Source organism: Medicago truncatula, chromosome 4 (genome assembly GCF_003473485.1).
Source record: "Medicago truncatula cultivar Jemalong A17 chromosome 4, MtrunA17r5.0-ANR, whole genome shotgun sequence".
NCBI lineage: Eukaryota > Viridiplantae > Streptophyta > Magnoliopsida > Fabales > Fabaceae > Medicago > Medicago truncatula.
In genome coordinates, this window is record NC_053045.1 from 40,087,151 (window position 1) to 40,105,826 (window position 18,676).

Consider the following 18,676-nt stretch of genomic DNA (forward strand, 5'->3'; position numbering starts at 1 on the left):
CAAGGCCGGGCCTGTCGAGAAGGTTACTTCATAAATAAAGATTGGATTTTGCCAACCATTGTTCTGAATGGTTAAAGAAGTTAAAAGTAACATGTTTGCATTGGTTTCAACAACATCTTGACTTTTAAAAAGTTAAATTTATCACTTATCACCATTTTCCAATACTATATTTCTATTTTTATCTCTTTATCCAATGTTCCAAGGGCAATGGTTAACATTCTCCATAAAGATATAGGATATCATATATAACTAAACAATTGGAATTAAATGGGTAATGAGTTTCACTAAAAAATAAATTGTTTGAGAGAACCGAGTTTGATTCTTGGTGGAACAATTTTTTGTTAAACTATATTTATTTGACGACCGAACTCTGAATTAATAGAAGCGTCTTCTTTTAAAAATTAGAAGGTCAAAAAAATTATAGGATAATGTTGAATAAATTATGGAAATTAAAAAGTTTACAATACGTACCATTAATTATGTTATTTCCTTTTAAAAAAATTGCTACTATTATTTGTATTTTTTTTTGCTTAAATATGATAATTGTTCTTGTAAAAAAAAAAAATTGAAATACATCTCTGTAAAAAAAATTGTTTGAAAAAGGTCTCTGACCCCACTATTCAGCTGATTTGGCATGGTTTTGGCCACGTGGCAGTTGCTGACTATGCAACTTTTGCCACGTGGCGTGCCACATAATATTAAATTTTTAAAAATATTTTTAAAATTAAAAAATATGAAAATATATTTAAAAAACAATATAAAAATTCTGAAAATAATTTTCTGATTTTTTTTGTATCATTTTCAAAATAAAATTATTTTTTTTAATATTATATATTCTGAAAAAAAAATGACTTTTTTTTTAAAATTAAAATTTTCGTAAAAGAACAAGAAATTAGAATTTTTTTTAATTTATAATTTATTATTGAAAATTATAAATTTATAACTTTTGAAAATATAATTGTCATTATTTTCGAAAAAATTTAATATATAATTTTAAAATTAAAAAAAAATCTATTTCTCTAAAATTTAATTTTCACATTTTTTTTTCAAAATTTTTAATTTTAACAGTTATTTTGTCAAAAAATTAAGTTTTCAAGAATTTTAATTTTCAAAGTTTTTTTTCGGAAAAGTATTTTTTATAATTTTTAAATTTATTTTCATATTTTTTAAATTTAAAAAAATAATTTTCAGAATTTTATTTTTATTTTTTTAATTACGTAGACTACTACGTCAGCGAATAGCATGCCAAGTCAGACATGAAGTGGGGTCAGAGACCTTTTTCAAACAATTTTTTTTTGTACAGGGATGTATTTCAATTTTTTTTTATAGGAACGATTATCGTATTTAAACCTTTTTTTTTCAAATTTACGGTTTCGATTATTTTTTACAAAAGGAAACTATCTCACTTCATTTAAAGAACAAAAACACATTGGTATCGTGAACGGGATTCAAACACAAAATTCTTCCACGCATCAACAATTTTTAGAAGAGTAGCGAATAAAATCACACATGCAAAAAGTCTGAATTGTACAACGATGGAAGGTATACAAGTCATAGCTAAAAAATATTTTATTGAGTAGTTTCAACATAAGAATGGTGACCGTGATAGAGTTTTTTTTTTTTTTGAAGGAACCGTGATAGAGTTATTACATATGTTTTTCCATCTACTTCTATTCAAGATAATAAGCAGTTAATAAAACCGTTCTCATTGAAAGAATTTCGTGAGGCAGCTTTCTCCATGAATAATAGGTGCTCAAGACCAAATGGTTTCAATTCTGGCTTCTACAAAAACTTCTGGAATACATGCGACAATGATGTGTTTCCAGCAACATGTCTTTGGCTTGAAACGAGTGATTTTCCTCCCAAGTTAAATTCCACCAATATTACGTTGATACCAAAGGGAGGAGACACTCAGTCATCCATGAAGGATTGGGAGATCCATTGCCCTTTGCAAAGTGATGTATAAGATAGTTGCAAAAGTAATTGTTAACATTTTGACAGGTCAAGCTTAGGCCTTGTAAAACCTAACTCAACCTAGCCTATTATCACCTCTAGCTACCATAGTTATGGAAGAGACAAATATGATTTTGCAGTTATTCTTAGAGAATGTAAGAATATGTTCTCGTCTTTTTTCACAAACTCGAAGGTGAAATTTATTATAAGACAAACTAATGATTTTACTCGTAGTCTTGTTTGGAATGTCTCTTCTTATGTTAGTTTTCGTTTATTCATTGAGATACATGATTGTATCCAAAATTTACCATTGACATACATATTTTATAGTTTCTTTCTATTAAAGTTAATTCTATTCTGGATATTTTCACACAATGAATACATGCGCCTCTCAAGGCTATCATAATAATTCATATTCTTTTTTATATAAAAACAACTAAAATGTAATAAATTTTAGGTTTAATTATATAAATGGTCCCTTAAATAATTATGAGATTTCAATATGGTCCCCTTATTAATTTTCGCCCCATTCTGATCTCATAAGTTACCTTCATCAGTCAAATAAATCCATTATGTTAAATTCTTTGAGAAAAACATAAACATTCATCCCCTTCATCATCTAACCCAGCAAAATTCATCTTCTTCATCACTAAACCCAGAAAAATTCATCATCTTCATCATAAAAATTCAGAAAAATAAAAAATTTAAAAAACTCAAAACACCCATTTTCCAATTTTACTCAATTTTTTCAAAATTCAACAAAATGGTTCATAAAACTCAAAACACACCCATTTGCGTGCACGTGCTTCATAGTGATTAATCAATCATCACTTGTATTGATCCAAATCACTTTCTTCACAACAATTTTCCTTCTTCTACTTTGCTCAAAGGAAGAAGAAGAAGATGATGATGAATCGAAATAGCAGAAATACACTTTGCTTCTTTACACGCTTCCATCATCAGCAACATAGCCCATCTTCTCAATTCACTTCAAAAACAGTTTTTGATGAACAACACCTCTCCTTCTTCGACCACAACACCACCATCGGCCTCCGTTTGCATTCTCCACGCCCTTTCTCTACCCCTTTGTCCATCACCACTCCACCAATCGTCGTCGTCTATATCTTGATAAGAGAAAACCCGGCCAAGGGAGAGAGCACCAGAGAGAAAAGAGAGGACCCTCCAGATCTGAATTCCACCACACAACCTTACACCGACAGCGACCTCCACCGCATCACTCTCGCCGACCGCCGCAAAATGAATCTTTCTGTCAAGATCTGTGTTTTTTTAGAGACGGTGAAGTGTGGTGACTTGTGGCCGGTGTTGTTAGAGAGAGAACTTAGGTGATAGGTATGAAGAGGAGAAAGGTTGCAGAGAAGATGAAAGAGAAAGAGAAAGAGAGAAATTGAGAAAAGAGTGAAGAATTGTGATTTTGAATTGAGAGAAGAGGGAAGAATTGTTGCTGAAGAGGGAAGAAACAAAGAATCTTGGTTGAACAAATGTATAACGTATTCTTGTTGGTTTTCTCAATATCATAGAGGATTAGACACGACACAATTCAGAACAAAGTTATGTTTTTCTTAAGAAACAAAAGTTGTTCATTTTTTTTTTGAAAGGAGAAGTTGTTCATTGTACAGGATGAAGATAAGCTTAGTGGTGCTAATATTGATTGGATGCATATATCTAAGCACTGAACCAAAAATCTTTTCTATTGAGTGAAATAATTTGATTGAAATTAATAACTGAAAAAACAATCTTGATGTGGAGAAAAGATTTTGATTTTAATGAGTTTGAATAGAATTAAGGTTTTATGGATTTAATTGAATGGTTTAATTTGAGTTTTTTTTTTAATTTTATTAATTTTTTCTAGATTTTTATGATGAAGGTGATGAATTTTTCTGGGTTTAGTGATGAAGAAGATGAATTTCTTTGAGTTTGATGATGAAGGGGATCAATGTTAACGTTTTTCACAAAGGATTTAACAGAATGAATTTATTTGACTGACGGAGGTAACTTATGGGACTAAAATGAAGCGAAAAATTAATAAAGGGACCATATTGAAATCTCATAATGATTTAAGGGAGCATTTATGTAATTAAGCCTAAATTTTAATGACATAATATACCAATTAATAACGGGGATACTAAAATGTTGAAAATTTGAAAGACATGATATTATCACTAAAAATGACTTTTTCATAATATATCATGTGATTTTAGTTGTTACCCTTTTTTTTAGTAATTTTGACCATTATGTGTTTTCCTTTTGTGATTTTGTAGCCGATCTCCTAATTTTTCATCAAATTTACGCCGATGTGACATCGTTTATTAACGAGACATTCAAATTAAGTAGTGTTTTTTTAATCACACCCTGTTTAATGCTGGTTACATCCTAAAATGACAAAATTACCTTTTCATAAAATTTAATTTTAAAAAGCCTCTTCCTTCTTCTCGGTACACCCCAAAACCCCTCTTCAGTTTAAGTAGGCCATGTAAACTGAGTTTAAGTGTACGTACTTAAACTTAGTTTAAGTAAGTTTAAGTAGGTCATGTAAACTTAGTTTAAGTAGGTCATGTAAACTGAGTTTAAGTGTACATACTTAAACTCAGTTTAAGTAGGTCATGTAAAATCAGTTTAAGTAGGTCATGTAAAATCAGTTTAAGTAGGTCATGTAAACTTAGTTTAAGTATGTCATGTAAACTGAGTTTAAGTGTACTTACTTAAACTTAGTTTAAATATGTCATGTAAACTCAGTTTAAGTGTACATCTAAAAGTTCAACCTTGTTCAATGATTCTGCGTAATCTCAGTTTAAGTATATACATGTAAATTTAGTTTAAGTGGGTCATGTAAACTCAGTTTAAGTAAGTCATGTAAACCCAGTTTAAGTAGGTTATGTAAACTAAGTTTAAGTAAGTTACGTAAACTAAGTTTACATGAACCTACTTAAACTGGATTTAAGTTAACCTCAACAATGTAAAATTGAAACTGTCGTATAGTGCAGTTGAACAAGAAGAAGAAAATTGAAACTATCATTATTGAAAAAGAAGAAGAAATTCGCAGTCGAGTATGAATGAAAGATGTTTTGATTCACTCTTTAATGAGATTGATTGAACATCAGGATTGTTTGATCGTTTGTGGGTGAAAGAGATTGGAATTTTAGAGTGACAATGAATGAAATAAAGATTTTAAGAAAATTTATATAAAAGGGCAATTTTGGTATTATCAAAAACTTTTAAGAAAATTTAGATGTAACTAGAAATATATGGGGTGTGAATAGAAAAACTCAATTAAGTATTTTGGATGATTTTTTCTTTGAATCTATTTTTTAAAAAATTTTAAAATTCTAATGATGGATTTCATTTGCTCTCTTGTGTACGTGCTGATTTTTAGCGTTTTAACTTTAAAGAAAAGTTTGAAATTTACATAAATTTTGGAAGAAATTGGGTACCGTTTTTTTGCCCGGCTTTTTTTCAGCTTCTCTTCATTTTTAAGGAGAAGCTGGGCCAAACATAATATCAATAAAGTACCCTTTACTTCTCGGCAATTTATTTCACAAACACCTCTCTTCAACTCATGCCGGCTAGGGGTGTTTGCAGTGCGGTTTGGTTCGGTTTTGAACATAAAAGTCACCCAAACCTCGAGATAAAAAAGCATGCGATTTGGTTTGGTTCGATTGATTTTTAAAAATTCATCCAAACCAAACCAAACCAATGCGGTTTGGATTGGTTCGGTTTGTGCGGTTTATCGTGAGATAAAAAAATATTACATTAACTCTAATATTGTCAACTTGTAACAAAATAAACATAGGACATTTTATTTTGTTGTTTATATGATAAAATATTAGGTAAAACTTATATAAAAATAGGTAAAATTAAGAAGAAACATAAGCATGAAACAAATGATTGGGAAGTAAAGGAAACAAATTCATCACTTGAAATGAATTGAAAGAGATGGAAAGGAATTAAAATCGAACCTGATGGTGCAACAATGAAAAAATCGAATAAAAAGAAATTATTCTTAAGCTATGTAATTGGGCTAGTACATGTTTAAGTAATATTCATCATTCTTGTGGTTTGGTTTGATTTGGTTCGGTTGCTGAGATGCAAACCGCAAACCAAACCGAACCGCACGGTTCATTGCAAAAGTCATCTGAAAAATTCATCCGAATCAAGTGCGATTTTTTGCGGTTTCGGTTTGGATTGGTTTGGTTTGCGGTTTTTCTATTGGGTTGGTTCGGTTTTGAACACTCCTAATGCCCGCTAACTTTTCATTTACTTTTTAATAAGATATTTCAATTTGCTTTTTTCTTCCATTTTATTTTATTTTATTTTTTAAAACCGGTCCATTTTAATTATTTTTTTGAAGGAGGGTCCATTTAATTTTATTATATTTTTTTGAAGGAATTTTATTATCTTTTTTATCACTTATATATTTAGTTTCAATATCGTTTAATCATCACAACCTCATAAATATTTTTATTTCCTTTCTTCAACCTCACAAATATACACACACACATTAGCGTTTAGAGTAATACTTTATGTCTGTCTGTCTGTTTTTTTGTTACGATAATGCGTATAATTTATTTTTAGTGTTGCATAATGCATATAATTATTTTTTCTTAAAAAAAAATGCATATAATTATTTTTTTAATATTTTGATTTCAATTAAAAGTACAAGTATAGATGCCTAAAAAAATTATACTTATATATATTTTGCACCTTTATATTGTAACAAACTATGCATATCTTTTTTTTATTCAAGAAAATTAAACTTATCTTTTTCATTGACACCAACAATGTAACAAATATAATATCATATAATATAACTTCTTATCTTTTTGAATGACACAAAAAATATGGTATTTTTATAAAGAAATTTGTTATAGAGTATAATTGGAAAATAAAAAACCAACTCTTTTAATATTATTTAGGTAAATTCTAGGGTGAGGGCTCTACCAAGTTCCTCTCCGGTGGACCACTTTGAATTACAATTAGGAGCCACTTGATTAATTGAGTGTATGGATCTAATTATACATTATACACTAGATCACACATCTTTTTTCAACTTCTCTTCTAGCTTATTAAAAAAAAACTTCCCCTCTCTCCCAAACCCCCATACTCATCATCACATATTCCTTCCCTCCTCCTTTTGTCACACATTTATATTTTATGTGATCATGTGCTGACGTTTCCTACTTGGGTTTCATTACATTATGCTTCTTGGTTTTTCTTTATTTATTTGTATATTTGATGCAAATGGGTTCTTTAATTCATTTTACTGTAAAAGAAATAAATTAGAGTGAGCAATGCTTTTGTTTCTATGTTTCAATTCTTTGTTCAACATCCCCGTTGTAAATAAGAATTGTGTTCCTTGTAAAAAATTAAAACTTTCTGTTTCATGAAGAAAAGAAACTTGTAAACCAAAATAAAAAACAATGAAGATTGAAAATGGCCCTTAGAAAAGAGCGCTTAGACATGAAAATTATCTCAGGCAAATCTTGATAAAATGGTGTGATGACTGTGTTATGAATCATAATTGTTCTTCAAAATTAAGATAGTGAATCAAAAGAGAAAATCACATAAATAATCATATTTGCAAGAAAAATAAACAAAAACAAAGTATCTTGATGTTCATGGACATTCCCATGGGCGGTTTCAATGTGAGAATAGAAAAGGAGCATGAAGAGGTTAGATGGTAAATATATAGAGGGGTAATCTAGTATATATAGTGTAGAATAGGATATGTGAACTTGATTAATCTAATGGTCTTAATTGTTGTCTATAGTGGTCCACCGGTGAGTGATTTGATAGAGCCCTCACCTTAGAATCCACCTTATTTATGTTATTATTTGAGCCTCCTTCAATTATTTCTTCTATTCAAATATTTAGCAAGTCCTTTATATGATGATACAAATTTGTATTCATATTACACAAAATAAACGCCATTGAGTAAATATAGTATTTGTAAATAAAAAAAATCTTTTATATTTTAAACATTTTTTCCCTTCAAAAAATATTTTAAACATATTTTTATTTATTATGTTAATTCATAATAAATTTAAAGTTAACTCCAAAAGGCTTGGTCTAGTGGTAAAAGGACAGGTCATGAATCCGAGAGAACCTGGGTTCGAACCCCGCTAGTGTCTTTGGAGGGAGGTAAATGTAATTACCTTTGTAAGTGTTCTTTGAGCCTGAAGGTCTTCTCTGCCTTGGACTGGGGCACCATCCCTTCACCCTAAATTTTTTATAACAAAAAAAATAATAATAAATTTAAAGTTTTGTTCTCGTGAGCTTAGCTCAGTTGATAGGGACAATACATAAATATATGCAAGGTCCGGGGTTCGAACCCCGGACACCACAAAAAAAAAATTCAAAGTTTTGTACAATATTTTGCCAAACAACTTTTAACTTAAAAATAATTTTAAAACTAAAACTAAAAAAAATGAAGAAACCAAACAGCTTTAGCTTTTTTTTCCTAAAAAACTTTATTTTAACTTTGTTTTAAAGTAGCTTTTAGACCGTAAAAAAGTATGGTCAAACGGTACCTTGGTAGGGAACTAGTATTTTTTTTTATAGGCCAAAAGCAAAATGACATAAAAACCAAAAACCCTAACGGGGAAAACAAAAACCAAAAAGAAAAAAATATCCACAAAGTGGATTCAACCCTAAGCAGTTCTAACAGTTAAGCACATGTCAAAAGTTTGGCGAGTGAATCGATAGTCACCAATGTCATAATATTTTTTTGTTTCTTTGTACACGTGTGATATTGTTGTTGGTCAATGCCATCAATTTCATCAACCACAATGTCACCCAAATATTATCCCAATCATTGAATTCCTTTTTTTTTTTTTTTTTAAGAAAAGTCATTGAATTCTTAATATGTATTTTTATTAAAAAATTATAAACAAGTGATGTATACACGTGAAATCCATTTAAGGAGTCCATATTAAATAGAGGATGTTGTTAATGATATTATTGATAGACTATTTATAATTATTTTTTTAGGATGAAAATATGATAGAACTCAAGATAGTGAGAGAAAGTACACCTAAAAGAAGAATAGACTGAGGCAGAGGATCATTCAACCAATCAAAATAGGTAAGATCCGGAAAAGAAACAAAACCAACCAAATAACAACAAGACAGAGATCAGAGAATCACAAAATAAAACCATTCTTGTAAATATCTTGTTCCAGCAAGGGTATTTTCATAGCATATTTTGCATTACATCATTAACAAACCCTTTTTAAAAATCCACATCTTTCCCACAGTTTGTTGGGTCCCACTTACTTTCTCTGCCTGTCGTAACAGCCAATTACTGGTTAAACACGTACTTATTATGGTAATTTTTCTTAAATTCAATAAAATTTTCCCTAATTAATTAGTCTTATTATTATAGTCCTAAGTCCTAACAACTTGCTTCGTAAAGATTTGTATATTTTGTCAAGTTTGTTGCGCTAGTTGCTGTTAGAGTAATACACACATTTTCACAAAATTATTACACTTTCCACATTTTATACTTTTAAATATTTCTCCAAAATCTAAAATAAGAACAATTAATAAATACAGTTCTCAAATTTTTATTTAACAATTTGTCAAAAAAGAATATTTTTAACGAATGATAGTACACTATTTATAAAGGCATCATAAAAACAACGATAAGAAAGTATTTTTAGACAGAAATGATAAACAGATGCTAGTACAATACCTATGATTTCTTTGACAATAGTACAATATTATAATCCATCCGTTTCAAAATGAGTGTCGTTTTAGTCAATTGCACACAAATTAAGGAATGAAATCAAATAATCATTAAACATAACACTTTTACTAAACTATTCTTACTTTATACTCTCTCCGTTTCAAAATGAGTGTTAATTTAACCAATTGTACACAGATTAAGAAATTGAATGAAATAATCATTAGACATAACACTTTTACTAAACTGCCCCTACTTTATAAACAAAAGACAAACATAAATTTGCATTGAAAATTGTGTGAGAGAAAAGTTGGAAGAAAAAAATTAAAGTTGTATTGGAAATGTAAAGTGGCATTCATTTTGAAACAATTTTTTTTTTGTTAAAACGACACTCATTTTGAAACGGAGGGAGTAAGAAAAAGACAAACTTAAAGTTGCATTATGTGAGGAAAGAGTTGGAGAGGGTAAAGTTGGAAGAAAAAAAATTAAAGTTGTATTCAAAATATGAAGTGACGTTCATTTTGAAACAATTTTTTTTGTTAATGCGACACTCATTTTGAAAAGGAGGGAGTAGAATTAAAGAATCTCATTAATAAGTGTCCTAAATACATTATTTAATGAATTCACAAAAGAAATTTTATCTTGAAAATACAAGTCAAACACATCTAAAAATCACAACTATACAATTTTTAATGTGAAAGTTAATGTGACTTTAGTATACTAAATCAATGTTCTGAGGACACTTGTTAGAATTTTCCATAAAAAAAATAGTTTCAATAATTTATCGTTACATTGCTAAATGAAGAACCTTCATATTCAAAATTTACTTTTTACCATTATATCAAATCTTTAAATGATTAATTTGTTGTTAATATAAAATTGTATACCTACGAATGAAAAACATTAAGTTTAGAAGAACTCACTTTATGTATCTCATAAGATTCTTTATAGATAATTTTACTTTAAAGAAGCCAAAAGAAAATATATTAGAAAACGATGAGAGCCATGCAAACACATTGTGTACCGAAACTGAACTCAACAAAGTCAAAATACAGACACACGAATAATACAAAAATAGCCAACAAATCGGTTTTAAGATATAAAGTAATCCATGCAAACGGTCGGGTTAACCCACAAAGAGCTAAGATCCGAAAACATATATTGGTCTCTATGCCTTCAACCACTACAGGAAAATGAAATTTAATGATTATTTTTCTACGAAGATTAATCTTTATTAAACGGTGGTAAAAATGTCTATTGATAATGATGTATCAAAATTCAAACTTAGTAACAAAATTATGTATTTCTTTGCACTTAATGTGTGCAAATTTCGTCTTTAAACTCTGTCCATTTATGCAATAAACTTATGTATGGAATTTTTGTTTTCGACTAACAAATTATGTATGAAATTAAACTATTAAGATAACACAATAAAATTTGTGCAAGAAATACATGGTATGAATGTATTCAAAAAGTACCAACATGGTATGCAGTTACAAATTATGAGCACAAATAGTAAAACTTTGATTTGATACATATCTAAAAACCAAAAAGCAAAGAAAGTGGAGAGAATCTAGAAATGTGCATTTTTGTTTTTAATAGTAGTAATATCTCAAGAACAGAAAGCCATAAATAAATACTTTAATAATATTAATTTCTTTTCTTTATAAGAAAAATATTGATTCAAGAGAGAGAAAGAAAGAGAGAGAAGTGAAGAAAAAGCAGAGAATATAAAGAGACCGGATGTTGACAAATTTCATGTCACTGTTCTTAGAAGGTCGTTTGTTTTGTGAGAGAGCAGATTTCTTATCTGGGATCTCTCTCTTCACTATACATTATTCTTTCTCTCTCTAACATTTTTTTTTATTTGTTTCTTCACTTTGAAAAGAAAAAAAAAATTACCCAACAGATCGAAATCGATGATCTTAGCTTCTTCATTGTTGTTTCTACAACACCCACTTTGTTAAATTGTTTTTTTTTTCTTAAAGTTTTTATTTTTATTATAGTTTGAGTCAAAAGACTAAATTTTTATTCTCAATTCATGGTGGATTCTTAATAGCAAGTTATTTGAGGATGTGGGTTTGAGGTAATTTTACTAATCATTTCTGAATTCTATGTTTAATTTTAGTTAATCATTTGATATAATTTGGTTTAATTTTTTTTATTCTTAAGTGGTTGTGTTTTGAGTTTGATTGAAATGAAATTCTTGGTTCCTTTTGGTTGTTGGAGGATTATTCAGCTGAATTTGTAAACTTGAATTGTTTTTTTTTTGTTTGTTTGTTTGTTTGTTTGTTTGTATGATTAGCTGAAATGTTGAGATGTTGAATTTTACCTGGTGTCTTTGCGTGCAATCGCAGAGACTAATCTTCCTCGAGCCGGATTTTGAATTCTTGTTTTAATGCAATAAATATCTGTTGGTTTGGTAATTGTGCATAGGATCTGCTCAATTCAAATTTGTCATTCATTTAGGTTTCATCAATTCAAAGATTGATAAATTGTTGTGAAGTTGTAATTGGATTAAGGGAAGACTTGCATGGTTCAGTATGAATACAATTGAGATTTTCTGTTACTTTATTTTGTCCTTCATTATTTTTACTCAAACTTGGAGCCAAGGATCACAGTTTCGTCATGTCAAGGATGAAATTGTGATGCCTGGTTTGACATTATTTAACTTATTTATAGATTTTTTATTTCAATGATGAGCATGTGTGTAGTTAGTTAGTCAAATTAAAAATCATTATTATTTTACTGATTGTTCAATTTTTTTTTTTATTATTTTACTGAGGTTTTCAAATTTCTTTGCCCGAGATTGAATGGTGGAGAATGAATCAGATTTAATGCATTTGAAACTCGTCCATTTGAAATATGATTTCCACCCGGTGGTGTGATAGGTTGGTTTCATTTTTAATAAACCTGACCGTCTTCTTGCAACTTGAATCATGTCAGATTACAACTAACAGATGCTTCTATTTTGTGGCCTGTATGCCTATTTTCATGAATGTTTGTTACATTGCTAACCCTTTTGCAATCCCAAAGTTTGCTAACTTAGCGATGTGTTCACTTCTTATCGGTAGTCTGAACATCTGTTATGTAATATTTCACTCATACTTTCTAAACATAGAAGTTGTTAATTTTCATCAGCAGTTAACTTTGTTATGGATTTTGACACTAACATATATGATAACTATTCGGAGCTACATTGTGCAATGTTTTTTTTAAACAGACAGTAGATGTTTTTTACCTGCCTTGAGGAACCTCTTAGTTTAAGAATCTCAAGAGCTCGATGTTGTAGCGTACTCTTTTTTCTTTTCCATGCATGTTGGCCTTTTTTACATACACTTTTCTAGCTCAGTATTTCAGTAAATACTTTCACTTTTTTATTCTCTGGTTAATTAACCTTATCTGATCTAATCTAGGATATGATGGTGGTAGTATCGGTTCTCTAGTAAGCATTTCTTAATTTTTTATTTGGGAGTTGAAAACAATATTTGGTAATAATTACCAAACTGTGAGATGCAAAGACTTGTAGCAAGTGAAGAAGACATATTTACCAAGGTTTCCGGTGGCATTGTAGTGCAAGGCTTTTAGAATGCCTATTTCATTATGTGAAGCTGGCTACCTAAAGTAGTATGACTTAGGAATTAGGAGGTTCTTGCTCCTTGTTCTACTGTTCAATACTTATATAAAAAAGTTTCTTGATGAAACGGGCTACTAAAATGTTAATCTGCTCATAGAAAAGTTAATCTACAAGTTTACCTAAATACTCTTCAACTGTACTTGAGTTATGAGTAATTTATATTAAGATTTACTTTCATTTATTATACTTTTAGATCAATGTACTTGAAAAGATGTGGAAATCTGATTAATTCATACTTTTCTTTTTTGTCTTTTTCTACTGAGAAGTTCCCTTATCATTCATGTATATTTAATGGATGAATTTTGGAAAAAAAAAAAACTTTAAATTTCTTGATAGGAAACTATCTTTGCAATTGCTAGCATTGTATATGCGATGTTTGTATATGTGATGTCGTTTCATCGTTTGGGTTCACATCATTAAATCTGGTTTCTAGTCATTCAATTTTTTGGCTGCTTTACATGGATTGAGTTATTTGATGCCATGCCACATTTGGAACTCATGAGTATGAAATAAATTAAGATACTGCATGGATTGTGATATTATTGGGTTGAAAGAGAAGCTATATATCACTTATCACTTAATTTGACGAAAATTACTTATTAAAATATATCCGTGTTCAATTATCAGGGATGGGAACCAAAGTTCAGAGTCTTCCAGGATACTACTCAATGAGAGATCTTAATGAGGAATCCAGCAGTTGTGGCTGGCCCCTATTTTATGGAGATAAAGCACTGGCAAATGGGCAATATTATCAGAACCATCTTCCAAGTGCTGCGACAGATGTATGTTCAGCATATGATAAGGATTTTGTGAAGCAGATGATGCTTGAGCATGAGGCCATATTTAAGAATCAGGTATGAAGTTCTTGTATATTTTTATTCATGGCCTATGCACGTGGAAGGTTTTGGGTGTTTAAAGATTAAGTATATTTTAGTCTATGGTTTTGTATCATGTTTTGATTTTTTTTTCTCATTCATCTGAGCTAGTTAAGTTTAATATTGACTTTAATCAGTTTTAGATGTAGGTTTTTTTTTTTAACACGGTTCAAGGGGTGATATAGTTTGGCTTGATTTTTTATGTACCTATGATTGGTGAAACTTTTGTTGATATATTTAAATTATGTATTATCCATCAGGTGTTTGAACTTCATCGTTTATACAGAATACAAAGAGATTTGATGGATGAAGTAAAAATGAAAGAATTACACAGGAACCATGGATCTGTTGGTACATCATTTTCCCCAGGTCCTTTGCCAACTCAAATAACATCTGAAGATGCTAAAAAGTGCAACGTTCCTAGCTTTCCAATAACAGGAAGTTCTGCCTGTGATAGGCCATCGGTTTCAGGAGTTGCGGGCATTCATTCTCCTTTTGGTTCTAACAAAGGAATCAATAAGCAAACTTGTCTGTTTCAATCACCAAATGGAAGTAGTTCAAAAGATGTTGAGATACTGGAGTCTAGACCCTCAAAGGTGAGGAGAAAAATGTTTGACCTTGACCTCCCTGCTGATGAGTACATTGATACTGACGAAGGTGAGAAGTCTAGTGATGAAAAGATAAGTGGCACAACGACTCCTGATAGAAGTTGTAGAAATGGTAAGGGAGATGATGTAAAGCTTTTTTTTGGCAACGGTGGGAAGACTGGTGGCCAGGAAGACACTTCAAGATCTGAGCAGTCTTTAAGGAGCAGAAATGGTTTGGCTGACTTAAATGAACCGGTTCAAGTGGACGAAACAAATGATGCTGCATGTATTCCTCATCTAAACGATAAGCCCTATCAAGGGGCAACTGAATGCGCTAATCTATCTGCCAAACAGAAGTCAAGGCTTTTTGGTTTTCCTACGGAAGATTTACTCAACTCACATCATGCTTCTTCAAGCAATGGGTATTTGAAGAATGATGTGAATGGAAAAGGGTGGATTTCATCAAAGGAGACAGGTTAGATTTTTATTATCTAGTTGCTTTAAAATTATAGAAAGATACTGGAAGCACAATGAAAGTTTGATTTTCCGGTGTGTGAGAGCTGGACAGATTGGTATATACATTATATATGGATCAAAATCCTCTCCATTTATAACTTTTTCCATTTGTTGCAATTTGTAGAGAGATAGACACATAGAAAATAATGATGGTGGGATCCACTTAGTGATAGGACCCACCACTTATTTTTTTGTATCTATCTCTCTCCAAATTGCAACAAATGGAAAAAGTTATAAATGGAGAGGATCTTTACCCATTATATATACTCTTAATTGTCCTGTCTCCTTCAAGTAGATAAACTATTCTTTTTTAGGGTCATGCTAATTTGTGCCCTAGGGTTAGGGCAGGGTACATGTTAAGCTATCCAAAAGTAGATTTTTTCTTACTGAAGATAACTTTTTTGTAAGAACAATTTTTTGAATTTTAAAATATTGAATGGATGACTTTTAGGACAATATTTATATATTGAGTTTCTTGACATGTTCCATAAGGGCACAAGTTAGCATTTCCCATCTTTCAAAAAAAAAAAAGTTAGCATTTCCCATTTTTTTTATTATTAGTGAGTTGGAGTGTTTTGCTCTAACTTCAATTTTGCAAATACTTTAGAAAATAATAATATTATTCTATATATTTTTCCTTTAGATCAAAATTTCCTTGTTGGTTAGGTAAGTGTATAACAATAAATAAGTACTGTGATTGATATGATATCTGATAAATTGCTCCGTAACAATTAAGTTTTTAATGATTATTACAGGGCAAGCTAAAAGCAGTTCAAATCCCATTCCTCAAGTCTTCAAACAAGAGCAATCATTTTTTTCACCCCAAAAAATGCAAGATGTACTTGGTAAAGGTCCCGAACCTACATCTGATTATCTAAGTAATAGAAGTAATACTGGTTTATGGAGGGAAAAGACAATCGGTGGTTTGGATATCCGTGAAAGGAATAACGCTTACTCCAATGGTAAGCATCCAGAGTCTATTATATCATCGCACAGTCCTGGTCTCTTTGCAACTGCTCCTTCCTCAGATTTTGCCAAGTCTTGGTCTCAGTCAGCTTGGAATATGGCAAGTAGTAGTCTAAACCAGAAGTTGATGTCTGTTCAGATGCCTCCATCTCCATTTCTAAATGCATCTGGTGCCTTGAGTAGAAGTTCCCAGTCACATCAAAGCAATGGAATTTTGGGAGATAGATGGCCTTTGAATATCAATTCCAAGCATAATCCAGGTTTTCACTGTGAGGCGTCTGTGCAGAATGGATTCAACCCCAGGATTGCTGAACACTTCAACAATGGTTCAGTAAACTATAATAAGGGTTCAAATTTAATTTGCAACGACATGATTGCCAGAAAAGATATTAACTTGAATGTGCGGCTTTCAAATGGTTTATCCAATGACTTAGCTACCCAGTCAAGTCTTGGGATCAGAGATCGAGAACAGAAGCACGAGGAGCAGCTTGCTGTGTTGCCTTGGCTTAGATCCAAGGATATATGTAAGAATGAGACTCAAAACGCTGGTAGTAATAGATGCTTAACTAATGGAGGATTGAGTTTTCTCCAGGTTGCTTCTGTATCTTACAAGGATGATACTGGAAAGGGGTCTAGCGTAACTTCAGGTTTGTGTTCAAATGTTGTTGAGCCGAGTAGGATAGAAGCCAGTGAGAGCTGTAGTGAAAAGAAAATTCTTGGTGTTCCCATATTTGGTATGCCTCTAATTTCTGCGAAGGAGTCACCTTCACCCATTTCTCCATCTGTGTCAGTTCCTAGTCCATCAGGCACAAAACTGGCAGAAAATAATCGGAAAAACCGGGTACTTGATATTAACTTGCCTTGTGATGCTGATGTTCTTGAGGTTGACATGGACAAACAAGCTGCCACTGAAGTTATTGTTTGTAGGGAAGGACTTCCTAAAATGGAAGACAACTCTAGAAATCAATTTGACCTAAACTTGAGCATGAGTGAGGATGAAGCAGTTCTGACAACAATTCCAACCACCAATGTTAAAATGAAGATGGTAATAGATCTTGAAGTCCCCGCGGTTCCTGAGACAGAGGAGGATGTCATTCCTGAAGAAAAGCAGCTTGAAACCCCTTCAGTATCACCACCAAGCCCACAAGTCACAGTTGAACAACCGCAAGATGACTTTATGAAGTATGCAGCTGAGGCAATTGTTTCCATGTCATCTCTTTGCTGCAATCAAGTGGATGATGTGACTAGAAGTCCATCAGAAAGCCCAATGGTGGATCCACTAAGTTGGTTTGCGGATGTAGCGTCCTCAAGGGGAAAAATTTGTAAGGGGAAAGGGGTATCTTCCTCCAAAGAAATGGATTACTTTGAGTCCATGACATTGCAACTGGAAGATATGAAGGAAGAAGACTACATGCCTAAACCTCTTGTTCCAGAAAACTTCATGGTAGAAGAAACTGGAACAACTTCGTTACCTACTCGGACACGAAAGGGGCCAGCAAGGAGAGGGAGGCAGCGGAGGGATTTCCAAAGGGACATCCTTCCAGGCCTTACATCTTTATCAAGGCATGAAGTAACAGAAGACCTGCAGACATTTGGCGGGCTTATGAAAGCAACAGGTCATGCATGGCATTCAGGACTAACCAGGAGAAGCTCTTCTAGGAACGGGTGTGGCAGGGGTAGGCGGCGGTCACAGGTTCCACCATCCCCCCCTCCTCCAGTAGCAACCATTGAAACTTGTACCCCACTGATGCAGCAGCTTAACAATGTTGAAGTGGGTTTGGAGGATAGAAGCCTAACAGGTTGGGGAAAGACAACAAGAAGGCCCCGTAGACAGAGGTGCCCGGCAGGTATTCCTCCATCAATTCGGTTAACTTAATCATTGTAAGAGGCTTAAATTTATAGATGAGAATTTATAGAGGGTAAGGAAGGCCAATTTCTATATTGATAGGACATGTGATGTCTAAAGTGCGGGATTTCTCTTTGTACATTTCTTCAAACCCGTATTTGGATATATGCTTGATTTTCAGTTAGTCTTCGGATGATACCAACTTGTATTATTCCTGAATAATGTTGCATGATTTATTCTTGGTTATCTCTTTGAGAATTGTTTTAGATGTGCCAGTTTGTGCACCCTCACTTTTTTTATTAGTGATTTTTCTAGTACACTGCTTACTAGGCTGCATGCTTGAATGAAATGGAGCTCCATCAAATAATACTATTTGTTAGCTTATACCATACCATGGCGGTATCTTTCTTTGTTTATTACGGTTCTGTATGGTGAGATTGTTCTCACATTCACGCATTTGGGACAACTGTGGTCGTTGATTGTCCAGATTTCAATACATATTTTGATTTTTTTTTTTTTTTTTAAATGCAAAATACCGAGCTTGGAATATGGACTGTTTGATCTCGATCACCACGGTTGTCGTAAGTATGTGAATGCA

General features: G+C 31.7%; 1 protein-coding gene across 2 annotated transcripts; it reads left to right on the forward strand.

The window, feature by feature from the left end:
- Positions 1-11,384: 11,384 nt before the first annotated feature.
- On the forward strand, positions 11,385-18,344 carry LOC11443924 (uncharacterized). 2 transcript variants are annotated; one of them, XM_024782069.2, is made up of 5 exons: positions 11,385-11,737; positions 12,437-12,542; positions 13,916-14,142; positions 14,424-15,225; positions 16,022-18,344. In XM_024782069.2, exons 3-5 carry the CDS (start codon positions 13,918-13,920, stop codon positions 18,106-18,108), a joined length of 3,114 nt encoding a protein of 1,037 aa, XP_024637837.1. In that variant the 5' UTR covers positions 11,385-11,737; positions 12,437-12,542; positions 13,916-13,917; the 3' UTR covers positions 18,109-18,344. The 2 variants fall into 2 exon arrangements, with proteins under 2 accessions (XP_024637837.1, XP_003607766.2); XM_003607718.4 differs by lacking the exon at positions 12,437-12,542.
- Positions 18,345-18,676: the final 332 nt, after the last annotated feature.

Bases quoted from the DNA above. Each gene is read 5' to 3' on its own strand.
- LOC11443924 (XM_024782069.2), top strand. From the start codon at position 13,918: ATGGGAACCAAAGTTCAGAGTCTTCCAGGATACTACTCAATGAGAGAT. The intron at 14,143-14,423 runs GTATGAAGTTCT...ATTATCCATCAG, and splicing joins AGGCCATATTTAAGAATCAG to GTGTTTGAACTTCATCGTTT. The intron at 15,226-16,021 runs GTTAGATTTTTA...TGATTATTACAG, and splicing joins GATTTCATCAAAGGAGACAG to GGCAAGCTAAAAGCAGTTCA.